This window comes from Punica granatum, chromosome 8 (genome assembly GCF_007655135.1).
Source record: "Punica granatum isolate Tunisia-2019 chromosome 8, ASM765513v2, whole genome shotgun sequence".
Classification (NCBI taxonomy): Eukaryota; Viridiplantae; Streptophyta; class Magnoliopsida; order Myrtales; family Lythraceae; genus Punica; species Punica granatum.
In genome coordinates this window covers 26,292,325-26,309,619 of record NC_045134.1, presented here as the reverse complement: position 1 = coordinate 26,309,619, position 17,295 = coordinate 26,292,325, and the positions used below count along the sequence as shown (strand labels likewise).

The window sequence follows — 17,295 nt, the reverse complement described above, 5'->3', positions numbered from 1 at the left end:
TCTCTACAATCACCACGTCTATTAATATATATATACATACACACACACATATATATCTCCTTGAATCTCCAACCTCGTCCCGTAGGTCCATGGTGGTGACCGTTACTCGTGTTGGTACCTACTAAACATGTGTTAACACACATGTACATGGCACTTATGCATAGACAAAAGTTATTCCTTGACAGCATATAGAACCTGGGAAACTACGGGGGGAAAAAAGATAATTAAACTGGTCACAGCCTCTTGATGAGGAAAATTGGTCCCACCTCATGGCACAAACACGGGGTCCCATGAGGAGCTATTAGGGTTTCTAGTGGCTTGTTGCCCTAATTGGCTCTTGGAGAAGGAAAAGGAATTTGAGAGAGATAGAGAGAGGGTCCATAAGAATTATATTTATACATACCTTGTCAATTCCATCACTAAAGCAAAGGGTACCATTACCAACTTGTCTCTCCCAATAGAAGCAATTGATCAAGAACCCAAAAGGTTCTTTGCCCCACTAAATGCACCATAATCATTTCCAATTATCTTAGAGATGGTTCTTTTAGGCGCACGGGGACTCTTCTCGTCACGCGGTAATGACAATCTAATCCAGGTTACGTTCCCAGATGTCTCTCGACTCTCCCATGCTCAAGCGAGGTGTGAAAAGAACCGGTAATTGCTTTAATTTATCGATGTAGTTTTTAGTAACCATTACGTTGAATAATCTTCTGGCCGGGTTTTTTGCATATGCTCGAATTTGGACGGTGGAAGTAAAAGGAAGGGACAGAATATTTGGAAATGTTCCCATCAGAGTAGCAGATAATTTGAACAAAAAAAAAAAGAAAAAAAAAATAGAAGAGGTCATCTTCAATTGCTTTCTCCATGACTTGCAATGCAACCCCCTCAAAGCAATTAGTTTCTCCATGGCTAGAAAGATCTTATCCAAACAAGGTCGTGGACTACCAATAGCGACATGCCACGTCAGTGTGATGAGACAGCGCATGAACACGTAGAAATTTTCTAAGATGACTTGGGTGGCAGTGACACGGCCTTCACAGCCGTCCGATACGTGGGGTCCACGTGGGGCCCGTGTGCAATACATGGCTATGACGAGGTGTCGTGCCCACCCTGTGTCACTGCATAGCTGAACTCTGAACAAATAATATCGTGTTAGAGCTAATATCTTCTTGGATATGATCTTAAAAGATTCAGTCGTGATAAGAAAGAAAAATCCATATATAGAATTATGCACTTAGTTCATGCATGCCAAAAACGTTTGTTTCGTGATTCTTGAATAGGTGATTTATATGTTAACCAAGGATGGATCCAGGGTTTAGACTTAAGGGGGCGAATTATATGATAGTTTTCACGAGTTAAGGAGAGCGAATATAAATTTCATTAGAATTTGAAGAACAATATGTAAATTTCGTTAAAGTAAGAAAATTATAGGGAGGTGACTGCCACCGGTCCTCCCTTGGTCCATCTCCGGTGTTAACTATTCAAATAACAGTCCTTGTATATATGGTCTCAGTATTTTCGGAACGAATGGACGGAATGGAATCGGGCAAGAATGATTCGATAATCGGACTCAATTTTTTCGGGCATTTTTTTTTTCGATTTTTAGATCTTCAAAGCCCATATTTTGACTGCTTTTTTCAACCCCCCCACTCCCACAATCACTTACCTCATATTATATTGCTGTCAGCAGATTCCAAGGGGAAAAGAAATGTAAATCAGGAAATCAATCTTTTCTCTGTCGATGTACTTTCCTTAGTGCTCTTCTGAAATACTTGCCTTTGCTTTGCCCCAGTAGAATGATTAGCATCCATCCATCCAACACCAAGAAAAAGGTTGCACTTATCCGAGATCCGACCCGAACCGACTATGCGATCAATGATCGTTGGAAAGAGTCCCGGATCGACCCCGTAACAATCTCTTCAGGACGCATCTGGGATTTTGATCGAGAGGGTTTAAGTCCTTGAAGGGACAAAAGGAAAAATAACTTTACAAGTTATGAGATGAATATACGTAATTTTACTAAAAATAAAAGAAATATATACAATCTTTCCTATAACATTAAAATTTTAGAGAATGAACCGCAGTCCTCTCGATCTATTCTTGAATCTCTCCTATTATGGGGAAGGAATTTGCTGAACTTGGTATTTATTTATTTTTATTTTATGCGATATTTTTGTGGCGAAATTCTAGAAAAATAAAAATGACCCACTGTCTCCCTCTATGAAAAGCTCCTCGTTCCCAAATAAAAGAGGGGAAAAAAACACCAAAAAAAGAACAAGTCCACGTGCTCTGTTCCAAGTCATTTGTCATCTTTGGAAGCCACGCGTCTGCTGCTGTGAAGGAAAACTATCTGTGCAAAATCAGCTGTTCCCCGGGACACCATTCGTGGTCGACACAATCTCGATGATTTCCTTCAATAATTTCAAATCCCACATCGGTTGCCTAAAGAAAAGAGATTAATAATAAACATGAGCTAATCTAATCAACCCCACCCCCCCCCACCCGCAACATGGTCCGGAAACTACAGGACCTGATCTCCATGAGCGAGCAATCGGTCATGGGCCGGACCGTGATGCTGGGACGGGGCTCGATGAGCTGATCCATGGGACAGGGGGGGAAGTCCTCCCACCAATTGTTCTGGGAGCTCATCCATAACGATACCAAGGGTCAGTCACATAGTGTCACGAATGTATTGGCTTCTGTCAGCTTCACGACCTACTGTCGGTTTGCCAAGAATAGATGGAATCATCACACTAAAATTCATCTTCTTCTTTGGTGCAAGACCAGATCTTCATCCAAGAAAGCACATTTCAGGAAGAAACAACAGAAATCTATGTCATAGGACAAAATACCTCAATAAAACAGAAGAATAATTAGCTTCAACCTATTAGAGAAAAAGCCCGGCTCTGACTAAAAGTATGGTAGTTCCCCACTTGGTTCTCTAAGCCACCACAAAAATAGTATGAGAGTTTACTTTCGATAAGATCTGACTGCTATGGACCCACTTTACATGCCTATTCTCGAAACACGGTAGAGGTTTCGATGCTCTAAGGAAAGCTTCATTCAGTTCGCTTCTAATCTTCATCCTCCTCATCATCTCCTTCTTCACCATCATCTGCGTCATCATCTTCCGAACCATCATCGCCCTCTCCTCCCTGTGAACAGCAGAAGAGCTCGGTATTCAAATTGATGAGAGAAATTGAGAGAGGGACAGATCTCAGAAAGCTTTCATGGGAAAAATCGGAAAGCAAACGGAAAAAGTACACAGCAATGAGCAGGGCAAGATATAGCATAGTAACAACTCCTTAGTGAAGCTGTCAGTTTGGAAAGATCAACACCGGAGGAGAATGGAATGGAAGCACAGAAATGGAAGAGAGCTGTGCGCTTATTTACCTCTTCATCACTTTCAAGCTCCTCATCAGCCTCCTGCGACAGGTTAACAATCAAACAATTAGAGGAAAAAAAATGAAATGAAATATTATCACATTCCACGGAACAAAAAATGGATAGAATTATTGATCGAGAAAGGAAAAGGAGAGAGGCAGAGACGATGTTTTACATTGTTGAAATAAGTAAGGGGATTCGCCCACAAGTCCTCCCTGATAATCTCGGCAACCTGTGGAGTATATGAGAATGCTCAATATGGTAATAAATGGAATAGACTGACTACCCAATTATGATTACACCTTCGGTGATGGTGATAAATGCGAATTAAAATAATTTACCTCATCACTAATGGCATCAAGAGCAGCATCATCCTTAAACCACTGAAAGAAGCTGGCACCCATAAACGTAACTTCAGTAGTGAGTCAAATTTCACTCATATAGCACATGCATATATTCATATGTACATGTTATTAATTGAAGATGCTGCATAATGAAGGATTACTGCAAGATAGATTAACTTTCAGCATGCAATTAACCTTTCATCAGACAACGGCCGCTTGTTCCCTTTCTTCTTATGATTGACTCCATTAACTAGCCCCTTCAGAAATAAATCAAACACAATTCACTGACATATACTTTTACTTTCAACATCAATATAGATGCACTATCATTTTAAGTGCAATATCTAAAACCCATACCATGCCCTCCTTCCACTTAATTGATGGGGCAGTAATCTTTGTAGTTCCTTCATCAAGGAAGGTAAAAGTTTTTGTGAGCTTTGTATCTTCAAAATACGGGTTCAGGTTGAAGTGCTGAACAAAAACACGAGAAGATCAATATATGATCAGCAGAGTCATGAGGAAAGCAGAGTACAAATGCCTCCTTTTTGTCAAGCTTCCATGAGCTTGAAAACGATGGAAACTAGAAAAGATAACAACAGAGGTATGAGGAACTTAGTAGGATGGCACTCACAAAGGTTATGGAGAAACCCGATTTCACATCTTTAGAGTCCTCTACTTCCAAGGAGCTTAGGTATTTGAATATCTATAAAAGAGAGAAGCAGAAAAAGAAAAAATGTTAAGCAAGCAGTGAGACACAAAACCAAAGGCAAAAATTAGAAAAGAGTCGAACTCAGTATGAAATGTGAACCAGAGATCACCTTATGATCCTCCTCCGTCAAAAGTTCACTAAGAGAAGGATGGCTCAGAAACTACAGAAGAAAATTCACAAGTAAGCAAAATAAATTATCATAGAAATAATAGACAATATCTATAATCATATGATATTCAAAGGGGAGCTATGAATTACTAACTGCAGTTAACCAAAAGTCAGGGATAGACTTGATGATTTCATTCCTCTGATCATAGACAGGCTTGCGTATCTCATTGTACTTCTGCTCCACTTCCAAAACCTTGTCACTAGCTTCCTCATTGATCTAAAACATCCACAAGAATGAAAACTGGTAAACCGAATCTTTAACAGCAAGGCACCTTTATCTTTGTACAAGGGAAAAATTCACCTTCGCAAAAACCACGAAAATGAGTAATTGAACTTCATTTGAATATTCAAATAATGGAAGGAGCTAGAGTGTAAATATGAGAGCATTAAACGATCGAGGGATTAATGAGAAATAACTCCTTTTAAACCCGAATTGTTGGAAACAAATAAGTTAACTCACATGTCCTTTAGCGGAAACAATAAATGCAGGCCCGGGGAATCTCTATCAACCCCAATGATAAAGGAAAAGCCTATATTTCAACCTCTTCCTACTGGAAAAACAACAAATGTCAATTCGTTCAACGACAAAGAACATTTAGCAGCGAGGAACAGCTAAAACACAACAATGCATTTTGGGATACTTGCCATAAGACAATATTTCGTTATCGCCTACACCAAAATATCAACATTGCGGCTACTAGCTGGTGGACCTAAAATCGAAGTAGGGCTTCAAGGGCTGAACCTAATAAGTGGCACTGACTCTGTATCACACAGGCAGAATCTAATGAATCTTTTGTGGACTACGAGGACACGTAGGATTCAACTGTGATCATTGCATCAAGCAGGACCCACCTAAATATTTTATCGGCCCCACATGTATTATCCTATGTTATTAACCCAGAACTGCAAAGTACGACTTTATGTCTTGCCAGCCCTGACCTTTAAGGCCGATGATGGATCAGTCCGAGCCACTCCATAAGTCATGGGCACGGCAGGACACAACAACAAACTTAATTTTCCAAAACCATTACCATTTTTCAAGAAAAGTTAGAATTTTGCTGATGCCCAACAAATCCATGGAACCGTCCTAGTAGAAGAGAACATGACGACAGGAACACCATCCATCAGCATTCTAACATACCCAGCGCACACAAAACACAACAAAGCAAGATTTTTTCCTAACGATACCGGAACTTTAAGCAGCCAATTCAGCATGAACAAGCAGAACACGACATGGAGATCGCCAAAGCCGGGAAAGAGCGAAGATGGGGGGTCGGATATTACCTTCTCCAACTCATCCTGGACCTCCTGGAGCTTCTCGATGGAAAGGACGAGCTCCCCGTCTAGCAGCTCAGAGCAGTTGTGGTGGTTGTCCTCCTCGCTTTTCTCCGCCACCTTCATCTTCTTCCCGTTGTCTCCCACCATCCTCGCGGAACCCTAGCAGTCAACTCCTGCTCCTCCTCCCCCACCTCCTCCTCGTCGCTCGAAGTACACTCCCTGTCGGAGCCCTGAGCTGCGATTGAGAAAGCAGAGGAGAGGCAGAAGGGGAGAGAGAATGTGTTTAGGGTTTTGGGCGGGTTTATCTGTCGCTTGACGAGTTGATCTCGGGGGATCCTACGTGGGCCTATCTGAAGCAGACAAGTTTCCAGGAAGGGTAGTTTGGTCCTTCCATAATTATGTCCTAAGATAGGAGAATCATATAGCATGTTTTGTTTGGCATTTAAAAAAAAAAAAAGAAAAAGAAAATTTTAGCATCCAACTCTCATACGATCCCTTGTAACTTCGAGTCTGAAAGTACAAGAAACAGTTTGAGGGATGAAAGCATAATTCTTCTGAAAAGATAATCTGATTATAGCAAGAAGAGAAAATTTAAATTACCACTTACTATATAGGTAATTATACCTTACCAAGTGTTCCAAGGCGTTCATTGTATGAAACCTCTCAATAGGTACAGTACTTGTTACATCGTTTTATTAACGTATTGTAAATGTATATATATTTTTCGTTGAAATTAAGAAAAATATCTAAGAAAATGAGTTTACAATATCTTGCATTGAAAGAATATTGGGATCGATTGGAAGGGGTTTGTGAAGTAAAACTATAAAGAGCAAGGGTGCATAGTCTAATGTCACCCATTTCCGACTTAGAATTAATAGGTCATGGATTTGAATGTCACACATAAAACTTTATATTAGGCCTACGAGCTTCTTTGTTTGTGACGAAGAAAAACTATAAAAACACTGGTGATGGGCCCGAAAAGGAATTGGCTCACGCCCAGGAATCAAAGCCCAACTTTCTAATACTTATAATGAGGTCGCATAGCCCAACTTGGGCAAACCGTGCAGCCCGTGTCTAATTATTATAAGTTTAGCCCCCACCATTATATTTATTCATTAAATTTATTTCCTATGTGGACAATGCTTATTTTTCTTCGAAGGACTCGAAAGAGAGAAACGCCCACGCATTAATTGCTGTCCGACTGTCATTGGTGGGACGGGCACTATCCCGCACATTCATCTCCACACGTCTGTACTCAATTGAATCTGACTACGACACTTTTTTTTTTTCTGGTGAAATTTATCTTTTCATTTCCGTTATGAATTCGATACCAACCTAATCCTATCATCTCGACATGGGTCATGGCGGTAGTGCATGCTCGTGTTCGGTGGTCCACACAACTTCTCACTCTCGACAAAGAAGAATGGTAGTACTATATGATAATAGTGTGTAGTAGAAACAACGAATCTATTGAAGACGGATTTAGATAGGTGATGTGATCACTTAACACTGAAAATATCGTAAAAGCGCATCCTATGACCATTTCCCAGTAACATAATTAATGTTCCGAGTTGGGGCAGCCTTTGAATTCGATATGCACAGTTCAGAATGGCTCGATCCGGGTGAATGAGGTATCTCTCAATCCTTGCAACTGCTAGACTAGACCGGTCTAAAACTCGATAACGTGTCTACAAACAAGCTACTGGTGGCAAACTATTAATCGTGCAGCGTTATGTCTCGCCTTTTCCATCAGTTTACAGTGTGTGAATTCGATTATATGCACCGAACCCTTTTTTCCTATCATCATCAGAAACATCCCTTCGTGCCACTCCGGCAGCTTGTCACTCTCTGTGGTCCACAAAGAACAGTTAATAGTCTTGTGTGTCCAAAATTTAATGTGAGATGGATCTCGACTCACCGGTCCCCTTCAAGAAACATTCCTATCAGGATCCCTCTAATTTCTCGTAGGCTGGAATTTCCATATAAGTCGGAACCATGAAATTGGACAAGAAATCGAAATGTAACTGACTTTATGTAATCCAAATCCTTGGCTCAGCGTCAGCTTTTGTAGACAAAAGGGCTATTTTCATCAACCGGTCAGGTGGCAGATCATGGCTTTACATGTTTGCTGTCGTTTGTCAGATCAGGTCCAACCCAGAAACCGTATCTTACTTGGAACTCGAAGTTTGATGATTCGGTTTTATCCCACTCGCTCCTGGCTTGGATTTGCCGGCAGAAACTCCCGACTTGGTGACTACTTCTGGGGTTAAAAGATGACCATACCGGACCCATGAGTAGTATCCGGGGCCATGTGCCTTACTTTGGCAATGAATGAATCGAAAGTCAATTCGGGATTGGCTCCTGATGTATGAACTTTCTGGAGCAGGCAATCTGATTTGTATGTTTGAACCAAAAGCTGCGGATTTGTAGCCATGAAAGTGAGACAAAGTTGGGCTATGGAAAAGCAGCTTCGGTTGGAAAATTGCAGAAGTGTCCAAATTCACCTGACCCCTCCGACAGTTCTAAATCTAGACGACCAAGAGGAATGATGACACAAAAAGGAGGGGTCAGAGAGTCATTTCATGAGCCCGTGCGATCCCGGGAAGTATCGTCCTACGGAACCAGATTGGAAACGACAAACACATATTCGGGATACACCAGACAATATTACAGTGGTCACGACGGTTACTTGAACTGGCACATGAAAAGGTCACGGTCTCATATGCCTTGCTGACACGGGAACAGCTACACTTTATCAATTCGACTAGATTATAACTCATTGAGCTTCTCGAATCCATTTTGTATTTCCGGTATCGGACTTGGATATCTTGAGCCAACACATCCCTGCTGCTGCTCGTCACATTAGTATTGACACAAGCAGCGCCACCCACATAGCTAATGCGTTGACTGTAAGTAGTTTGGGTTGTTCAAACAGATTATGTCGCCAACATACGATACTTAAATATGTTGATATTAGAAGAAACCATAGCTGTAACATTTGGGAAGATTTTAATTAAATCATTGCTTCATCTCAATTACAAAGAACAAAGAACCAAAAAAAAAAACAACAACATTAACATTTCGGTCTTCACAGCTGCAGGAGCTGATCATTTCGGTCTCGTTTCTTCTTCTGGTTCAGCAACATTCACGGACTTCTGGCTCTTGCAGCCCAACAACGAGATTCTGCTCGAGCTACACCTTTTCTGAATCTCCTTCTCTGATGGAGATTCGCTTCGAGTTGGCCTTAGAGCGGCATGCCTGCACATTGCAGGGATGCTCTCTATCTCAAAAAGATCCGAGCTTGCACAACTGTCCACTTCGTCTCCATGAGTTGCATCAGTCCTTGGAGGAACCGGAATGGTTCGAGCTTTCGGGATCGCATCCCAAGTCTGCATCGACAGCTTCCTCTCAAGGTTGATTGCGACCGCATCTCCTCCTCCTCTGACCATAGCATCCAAGCCAAACAGGTCTAGAGACTTCCAAGGCTGCTTTTCCGTTGGTTCCACTGCATTTAGGATCGGGAATTCGAATTCCGCTGTCCTGTCTGACCCTGAAACACTTGCCGTCTTGTTCAGATTCTTGGCCTGAGATTCTTCACTGACTTGGACTGATTTCGCGTCCAAACAACAGTCGCTGCAGCTGAACCCGAATAAAATCCCTGGCCTCCTCGTTCCCTGGTTTTTCTTCTTCTGATGGGGGATATCTCCGGAACCACTTCCCTGGAAAGGATTCGTGATGCCGGCACCTGTCTCAGGGATCACGATAGGAGCTCCTGATTTTCTTCCCAGGATGTGATTTTCTTCCTTATTCAATGCAGTCTGCACATCTGAATTCATGTTGAAATACTTCTTAGCATCAAAGACGTCTATTTCATGTTCTCTGGGGCCGAGTTTTCTGGGAAGTACTGGGATTGGAAGCTCATACTCCGGAAGCGAGTCACCAGGGCAGCGAGCACAGTCCTCTGCTATGTTGTTGACATATTCCGAGAACGAGGCTGAGCGGAGATCAGTGTTGGTGTGTCTTCTACTCCCCATGCTTTAGCCAAGACGAGGTTAGAACTTTGGTAGGTGAAGAATGTTTTTCAGTTACGTATAAGAAGGGGCTATAATAGCAGCAGGGCCCAGGTAGGAAACCCCAAAGGCATAGGCACCTGGCGAATACGCAGAAGCATTGCCGGTCGACCAGTCGGTTCGCTTTTTCAGGTTGTGCTGGTGGCAGATGAAATCTGTTTCGAGTTTCAACTATATATAGAGGCTTGAGGATGGGAACAGATGGAATGGATGGCTTGCATTGGAACGAAGATGTTGGAAGGTTCAAACATGGCAAGAACATGTTAGGCCCCGACATGTCCCTACCAAATATATAATTGTTATTATTTTTTTGGAAAAATATCTGGAAATTATTGCCAATATAAATTTACAAAAATGACCGTTTTTCAAATTTATTTTCCTTTCCCTCTCGCTCGTATGAAGAGGCTTTCATTAACTTGACAAACATTTGAATGATGCAAATAAGTATATAATTCAAAAAATAGGCGCCACTTGCCTTTTTGATTTCAGTTACTATTTCTGCAATTACATCACTTGCCAAAAGAAAAAAAGGGTTATAACAAAAAAAAAAACTAAACTTTTTACATTATAACAATTTTAGCACGAATTTTTTTATTTAACTAATTAACTCACAAGTTACTGATTTGATAACAATGTTAGCACACAGTCAATATCATTGTTAATTTTAATCGGAATTGTTGACGTGTACGTGACAATACCACATGGCTCACGGTGATTAGCTGAGTGGGTCCCACATTTAAAAAAAATAAAAATTTTAAAATTTTAAAAAAGTAAATTAATGACTTGTTTCTCGAGAAATACAATTTACATCAAATCTGACCTCAATAAATTTTTTACATCAAATTGAACCTTGACATATTAAGTGTACATCAAATGAGCCCTTCCATCAGATTGTCGTTCAATAATGGACGGAAAAATCTGATGTGGCATTAAATTAACAATTTGCCTATCGAGATATTGGTGTTACATCAATTTCGACCTCAAATTTTTTTTACATCACATTGGACCATGACAAATTAAGTATACACCAATTGACCCCTTCCGTAACTAGAGCCCAGAACCGCTTCTTGTGCCTGAGCCTCCACTTCCACCACCTCCTCCCCTTCTTTCACCGCCACCACTTCCTCCTTCATCGCTTTTGCCACTACCATTGTCACTACCGTCTCCAAAACCACTTCTTGAGCCATAATTTCATCCAGAGCCATGGGAACCGCCACCGCCTCCACTACTGCCACCGCCTCCACCACCATCACCACCTCCACCACCTCCCCAGATTGACCTTTCCCGGACAGTCTCGGCATGGCGAGGCTAGATTTAGCCTTTCCATAACCAAATATTGCCTAAAAATGGGAGATTTGGCCATCGTTAGGGTCAACCAAAACCCTAGATCGCTTAGAGGTCTTTGAAGATCCTTGCAGTAGGCTCATTAATCCTCGCAATGGACTTGGCAACGTCGTCCGAAAGTCGCCCAGCTCTTATGAGCCGAGAACGAGCCTCTGGGGCCCTAAAAAAGAAGCGATCTGCTGAGCCGAGACCGCCATAAGCTCGAGGCTTCTGCGAACCATACCTCTCAAGCCATGGTCCCGCTGAGCCGGGGGCTCGCCACCCCACGAGCTGGGCCCGCTAGTCCAGCGCAAACCCACCCATGGGTCTTCGGATGGTTGGCTTAGGAAAGTTCACATGGTGAGGAGCCACCATGATGCTATTCATCTTTTTCACAAAGAAGATGAACAACATCTTTTTTTAATTTTTATTTTCATTATATTATATTAGATTTATGGTTAGATTTATCTTTTCCGATTATGGTTCGAGTTACGGATCGGGATATAGTTCATAATTTTTTTTTATTTTTTAAAAACATATGGAACTCACTCGGTCAATTATCGTGTGTCACGTGACACTATTACATATACGTCAGCAATTTCAGTTAAAGTTAATGGAGATATTGACGAAATGGGTCAATTAATGTACACTTAATCTGTCAAGATCCAATTTGATGTAATATTAATCTCTCGAAGGGCAAATTGTTAATCAACGAATGCAACATCATATTTTTTCGTCCATTATTGGACGGTAGTCCGACGGAAGGTCAGATTTAATATACACTTAATCTCTCAAGGTTCAATTTGATGTAAAAAAAATTCTTGAAGTCAGATTTGATGTAAATTGTTCTCTCGATGACCAAATCATTAATTTACTCTTTAAAAAAAAAAGGTAGCTGGCTGACAGTGAGGTGGAGGGGAGAAGTCATCGGCGACCCCAATTGGGGGGTGATGGCCAGCGTCGAGTCCCCCACCACCAACCACCTCCCCTCCTCTTCACCTCAATTTTTTTTTTGTTATTTTTAAAAATTTTCAATTGTTTTTTACTTTTTAAAAATGCGAGACCCACTCGGCCAATCACCGTGAGCCACATGGCACCGTCTTGTACACGTCAACAATTCTGCTTAAAATTAACGGAGAAATTGACAATGTGCTAACATTGTTATCAAAACGGTAGTTTATTAATTAATTGATTGAAGAAAAAAGTTTGTGCCAAAATCGTTAAAATGTGAAAAGTTTGGGATTTTTTTTTGCTATTAACCCAAAGAAAAATTGGACAATTAAACTAGAATATAAGCAGGGATGTAAGTAAAAATCCGGAAACCCGAAAATTCCTAACCTAATTGAATCAAAAAACTCGAATTCGAAAAACCAAAGAGAGCTGTTGGTTGGGCTTTAAGGGAAAAAAACCCCATTAAAAAAATATAAGGGACTGACCTATGTAACCCGGTGGTACCCGGAACTGCCTGAATAATACTTATATATTTACAAGAGATGAATACTTTGTATTTACGTTTATCAAAATAAAAATCAGTCTAAGATGTAAGAAAAATTTGTAGAACAGAGAACTATGTTCTATTCTCTGTTTTCAATTCTGTTACTTCTCTGTCAAACAGAGAACTTTGTTCTGTCGTCTGTTTTGTTCCATCTCTGTTTGATGTTCTGTTCCTTCCTTATTCTATTCAGCTCATTCTCTGTTATGTACAGATAACAGAGAACTAGTTCTCTTTGTTATCTATTATATTTGTTCTTTTAATATTTTTCTCTCTTCCAATATATGGATTCATTATTGTTTGTTAATCTTATTTTGCAGATTTTTTAGTTGAAGCTGAAGGTATTGAGCTTGAAGATCCTGAAGTTATAGATTTGGATGTTTAACTTACAATGCTTAGACTTGTTATTTGTGTTGGACTTTTGGTTGTACTCTTTATTAGACTCTTTGCACTTGGAAGTTGTAAGATTAGTCGGTTTTGAACTTCTTAAATTCGTTGTATTGACATGTGGTGAATTATATTCTTATTTGGATGATGTTCTTATTAATGTGATTTCTGGACTCGTTACTTGCTTTGTAGTTGTTTTGAACATTTTACGCTTGTATGGATTAAGGCATAATCTCTTTATTTCTTCGGTACTCGAAAAATCGAAGTTATGGGTGGTCGGTTTTTTGTATCATCAAATGGTCTTAGGGTGATTTTTTTGTTCTTAAAAAGCCGGTCCGAACTAAATGGGGATCGAAAATTTTTCATAAAAATACCCGTACCTGCCCACTTAGTTCCGTAAATATAGGCGAGTTCAGTGGTACTCGTTCTCGTATGAAAATCAAAAGATTCCGAGTTTAATTAAATTTTCCATGCTCCTTTATTTTTATATTTCACAAAAAAGAAGAAATAGAAAAGTGAAATTTAAGTAATTAATTTTGGGAATGATCCAAATTTTCCTAGTGAAGGCTCGTAGTGTAATTTACTTTTTTGAATTGAATTGGGAAAAAAGATACTATCGTGGAGGGTACATCAAGTTCTCACATGCCGATTGCAATTAAATTTTTGGTGCCCCTTTATTTTATATTCTAAGGAATTGACTGGAAAAAAAAAAAAGAAAATATTGTGGAGAATGGTCGAATTGACTGGGAAAAAAGAAGAATATATTGTGGAGAGTGGGATTTGAACCCACGCCCTTTCGGACCAGAACCTTAATCTGGCGCCTTAGACCAACTCGGCCATCTCCACCTTTGAAGATGGATTTTCGGTATGCAATATATCAATAAAATTTTCTTTATAAATTATCCCAGCAATTAATTGGATAATTTCTGAGTATTGTCAATACCATGAGGTTTAGATTATGGTTATAACCAACGGAGATAGTGAAGCTGTCGACCGAATATCATATAAAGTAAATGAGTCATATATAATATGATGGTCTTTCATCAACTCGATGGGCAATCACATAACGGCGTAACATAAATAATCGATATGATGACATCGTTAAAGCTATAGCAGACAAAATGTTAACGTTCGACCCTAACATTTCGTCTCTGCTATTGTCCCTATACCACATATCATGTCACAGTGAAAATGCCAGACAACAGCGTAAAAGGCCGACAACATCATTCTTCTTCATACATGTAATATGTACTTAATTAACGTAAAGAAATGAAGAGAGATCAGAAGACAATAACACGAAAGAGTATTTTATTTAATTAACGAAGTAATTAAATTGTCACACTAAACTCATCGACTCGGCAAAGTGGCAACTTCGTATCATTGCTATACTATCATATCCTTGCAGATCGAAGGCATTGAATCCGAAGGCCCACCCACAGGCCTGTGGATCAAATCTTCGAGCTGAAGCTGATGACTGGGTTCGAGAAGTTGGGGTTACCTGTAATACCGGTGGAATGATTCCAAGCAAGTTTCCACCACCCCATTAACATTCCCGTGCTGATCCAAGGAAAAGAGAAGAGGTCCTGCAGGTCCTTCTCAACAACTATATCATCGTCATCAAGAAATACAACCTTCTCAGTTGCTCAGGTAGATGTATCTCTGCCATATAAAACCGAAGGTAGCTGAGCGACGAAGTATCCATTAGGTCCCGCAGGCTGCACAGCTTAGTAGGCTGATCATCTATTTGGCATTTCCAAGGCCAACTACAGGAGAGTAGGAAGCATAGAGGACCATGGGAGCTCTTGCAAGTTCCGAACTTCAATGGTGGATCCTCTGAATATATATGGTATGGTTGCTATATATTAAAACCAATACAGCATTGCTCCATAATTCATACAATCAGCACCAATATGGATAAACAAGTTCCCTTGGGGCTTGGGGCTGTTAGAGTTAGAAACCGTCGAGTTAACGACTACAGATTCGGCGAGGCAATTATTGGAGAATAAGCAGAAGCAATTATTGGAATCTGAACTCTGCAAATCGGGTTGAAGGTTGTTATGCTCTTTCGCTATGATGACGTAAGCCTTGGCTAGTGTAATTTGCTCAGACAACTGCCAAGAAAATGACGCAGTACTCACTACTTTATCTGTAAAATTCGTACTACTGCAGGTTTCTTTTCGTTTACCCTCACGTCTAAAGTTGATGGTCTGAAAGCTCGAAGCTGAGATCTAAATGACCATTTCCTCCCAACAGCAAGGTCTCTATCGGGGGTGTGTAAGCATCGACACCGTTCTAGGCAAATATGAAGACCTGGAACACAATATAGTCACTGATCCGTCGACAATGCTCGTGTGCCCATTATGTCATTTCAAACCTGCCTTAAAGACAACCGATTACATCTATGGAAGAAATGCAGGGCTAGATATGTGCAGTTCCATAAGGAGGCAGCTCGAGCTCTGACTTAATCAGACCACAGAGCAATGGTTTCTGAATGTATAAAAAGACCAAGACATTGAACAAGAACAAACCAAGACAAGAAATGAGCCTTAAAAGATCGTCCCTATTTCGCCGGTCTCACTCTTACCATTACGAGCTTGGGAGGCACGGCCTTCGTGGTGATTGTGATCAACCCACAGAAAGTACCAACCCAGGAACGAAGAATAGCCCAAGAAGCGCAAAACTGCGTCGACCAAACCCACCCACCATCGATCTCATGACAGCTCTATCAGATTATATGTTTGTCGAATAAAAATTGTTCTACAAAACTGTTCCACTTTACATGGCAATCCCGAATGTGCGAACTACTTCTGTCGATTCCTCAAAATGAGAGACTTGATTTTGATTGTTTGGAACCTGATAGCAACAAAGTCAAGATGGCCGAGTTGGTCTAAGGCGCCAGTTTCAGGTACTGGTCCGAAAGGGCATGGGTTCGAATCCCATTCTTGACAATAATCTTTATCTTTTGTCTTTAATTTTTTCTCCCAAAATTATCATTACATTGTAGGGAAAATAGTCTAGAAAATCACAAAATATCAAATTTGTTTTAAATCCAACTTTTTTTTTACTTGAAAATTCACAAAATTTTATTATGTTAGCACATCTATCAAATCGTTAATTGCTCCGTTAAACATACGTACGTGGCATTTCTCCTGAACAAATAAATAAATAAAATAATAAAAGAAAAGAAAATCCGAGGAAAGGAGGAGAAGAGGAAAACAACAGCGACTGTGGTTCGCTGCCTTTTCCAGTCGCCCATCCAAGTTCCAATCACCTCACCGTCGATTTTCTCCGCTCCAAAGAATGAGAAGAGGAATGCAGCAACAGCTCGAGCTTGAGCTCTACCTCCGCCCAAGGGTACATGTGCTTCCTAATCTTTGATGCTACCTCCTCCTCTCCCTCTTCAACTCGTAACCGAGCCTAGCTTCACCGACTCGAGCTAAGTCTCCTTCTCTCTTTTCTCGTTCTCTCCCTCTCGCCCTCACCGCCCTGTCTCTTCCTCTCGACCTCATTGCCCTGTCTCTCCTTCTCTCTTAACCTCACTAATTGTCTCTCTATCTTGCAATTGAAACGGTGAAACAATGTCAATCAATACAGTAGCTATAATGCCCAAAACAAAATAAATAAATAAATAAATAACTGTGGAGGAAGTAGAAATGCTTAGAATATGATAGGTACATATGAAAGAAGTAGTATTAATTAATGTGGATTGGTTCAAATGGTTTAGCATTTGTTCCCCTTAAGTAAAATCTAAAATTCGAGTATTGTGAATTAAAAAATTCACGCCGAGAGAGTTTTATCTCTTAGTGGGCCGACCCACCTCAATTAGATTAGTTGGGGTCCAGTTGGACTTTCGGATATCAAGGTTCACATGTAAAAAAAGAAGAAGAAAATATTAACATAAAAGATTTCCTCTGCAATATGTTTGGAGGAGTGAGGACTGCGAAGATGACAAAACTAATATGAAGTTGTAGAACAAAATGAATAAATCCAATTATGGACCTCGTCTAAAAATTTTCTCTACTTGTCAGTGCTAACAAAATTCACCGACTAGGAACAAGAAAAATTAGCCAAATTTCAGGAAGAAGTTGATGTTGAGGTAATCAAAGTGTGGATAGGCGATCAGAGTAGGGTTTTAGGCAG

At 40.4% G+C, this 17,295-nt stretch overlaps 2 protein-coding genes and 2 non-coding genes across 4 annotated transcripts; 1 reads left to right on the top strand and 3 right to left on the bottom strand.

Moving 5' to 3' along the window:
- Window positions 1–2,748: 2,748 nt before the first annotated feature.
- On the bottom strand, window positions 2,749–6,182 carry LOC116189302 (NAP1-related protein 1-like). Its single transcript, XM_031518905.1, has 10 exons — window positions 5,890–6,182; window positions 4,700–4,822; window positions 4,547–4,597; window positions 4,360–4,431; window positions 4,086–4,199; window positions 3,924–3,985; window positions 3,726–3,777; window positions 3,560–3,616; window positions 3,394–3,426; window positions 2,749–3,155 (listed from the first exon to the last, which is right to left on the bottom strand). The coding sequence occupies exons 1-10, from the start codon at window positions 6,028–6,030 to the stop codon at window positions 3,075–3,077; spliced, it is 786 nt and encodes a 261-aa protein (XP_031374765.1). The 5' UTR covers window positions 6,031–6,182; the 3' UTR covers window positions 2,749–3,074.
- Window positions 6,183–8,875: 2,693 nt separating this feature from the next.
- LOC116187415 lies at window positions 8,876–10,204 on the bottom strand. The gene has a single exon (XM_031516100.1). It carries the CDS (start codon window positions 9,915–9,917, stop codon window positions 8,991–8,993), a length of 927 nt encoding a protein of 308 aa, XP_031371960.1. The 5' UTR covers window positions 9,918–10,204; the 3' UTR covers window positions 8,876–8,990.
- Window positions 10,205–13,920: 3,716 nt separating this feature from the next.
- Window positions 13,921–14,001, bottom strand: TRNAL-AAG. The gene has a single exon. It is a non-coding gene; the product is annotated as a tRNA-Leu (tRNA).
- A 2,021-nt stretch (window positions 14,002–16,022) lies between these two features.
- Window positions 16,023–16,103, top strand: TRNAL-CAG. Its single transcript has one exon. It is a non-coding gene; the product is annotated as a tRNA-Leu (tRNA).
- Window positions 16,104–17,295: the final 1,192 nt, after the last annotated feature.

Coding starts and splice junctions, on each gene's coding strand:
- LOC116187415 (XM_031516100.1), bottom strand. CDS start 9,917: ATGGGGAGTAGAAGACACACCAACACTGATCTCCGCTCAGCCTCGTTC.
- LOC116189302 (XM_031518905.1), bottom strand. CDS start 6,030: ATGGTGGGAGACAACGGGAAGAAGATGAAGGTGGCGGAGAAAAGCGAG. Junction 4,432..4,546: donor TGACGGAGGAGGATCATAAG/GTGATCTCTGGT, acceptor TCTCTTTTATAG/ATATTCAAATACCTAAGCTC. Junction 3,156..3,393: donor AGCTTGAAAGTGATGAAGAG/GTAAATAAGCGC, acceptor TGCTGTTCACAG/GGAGGAGAGGGCGATGATGG.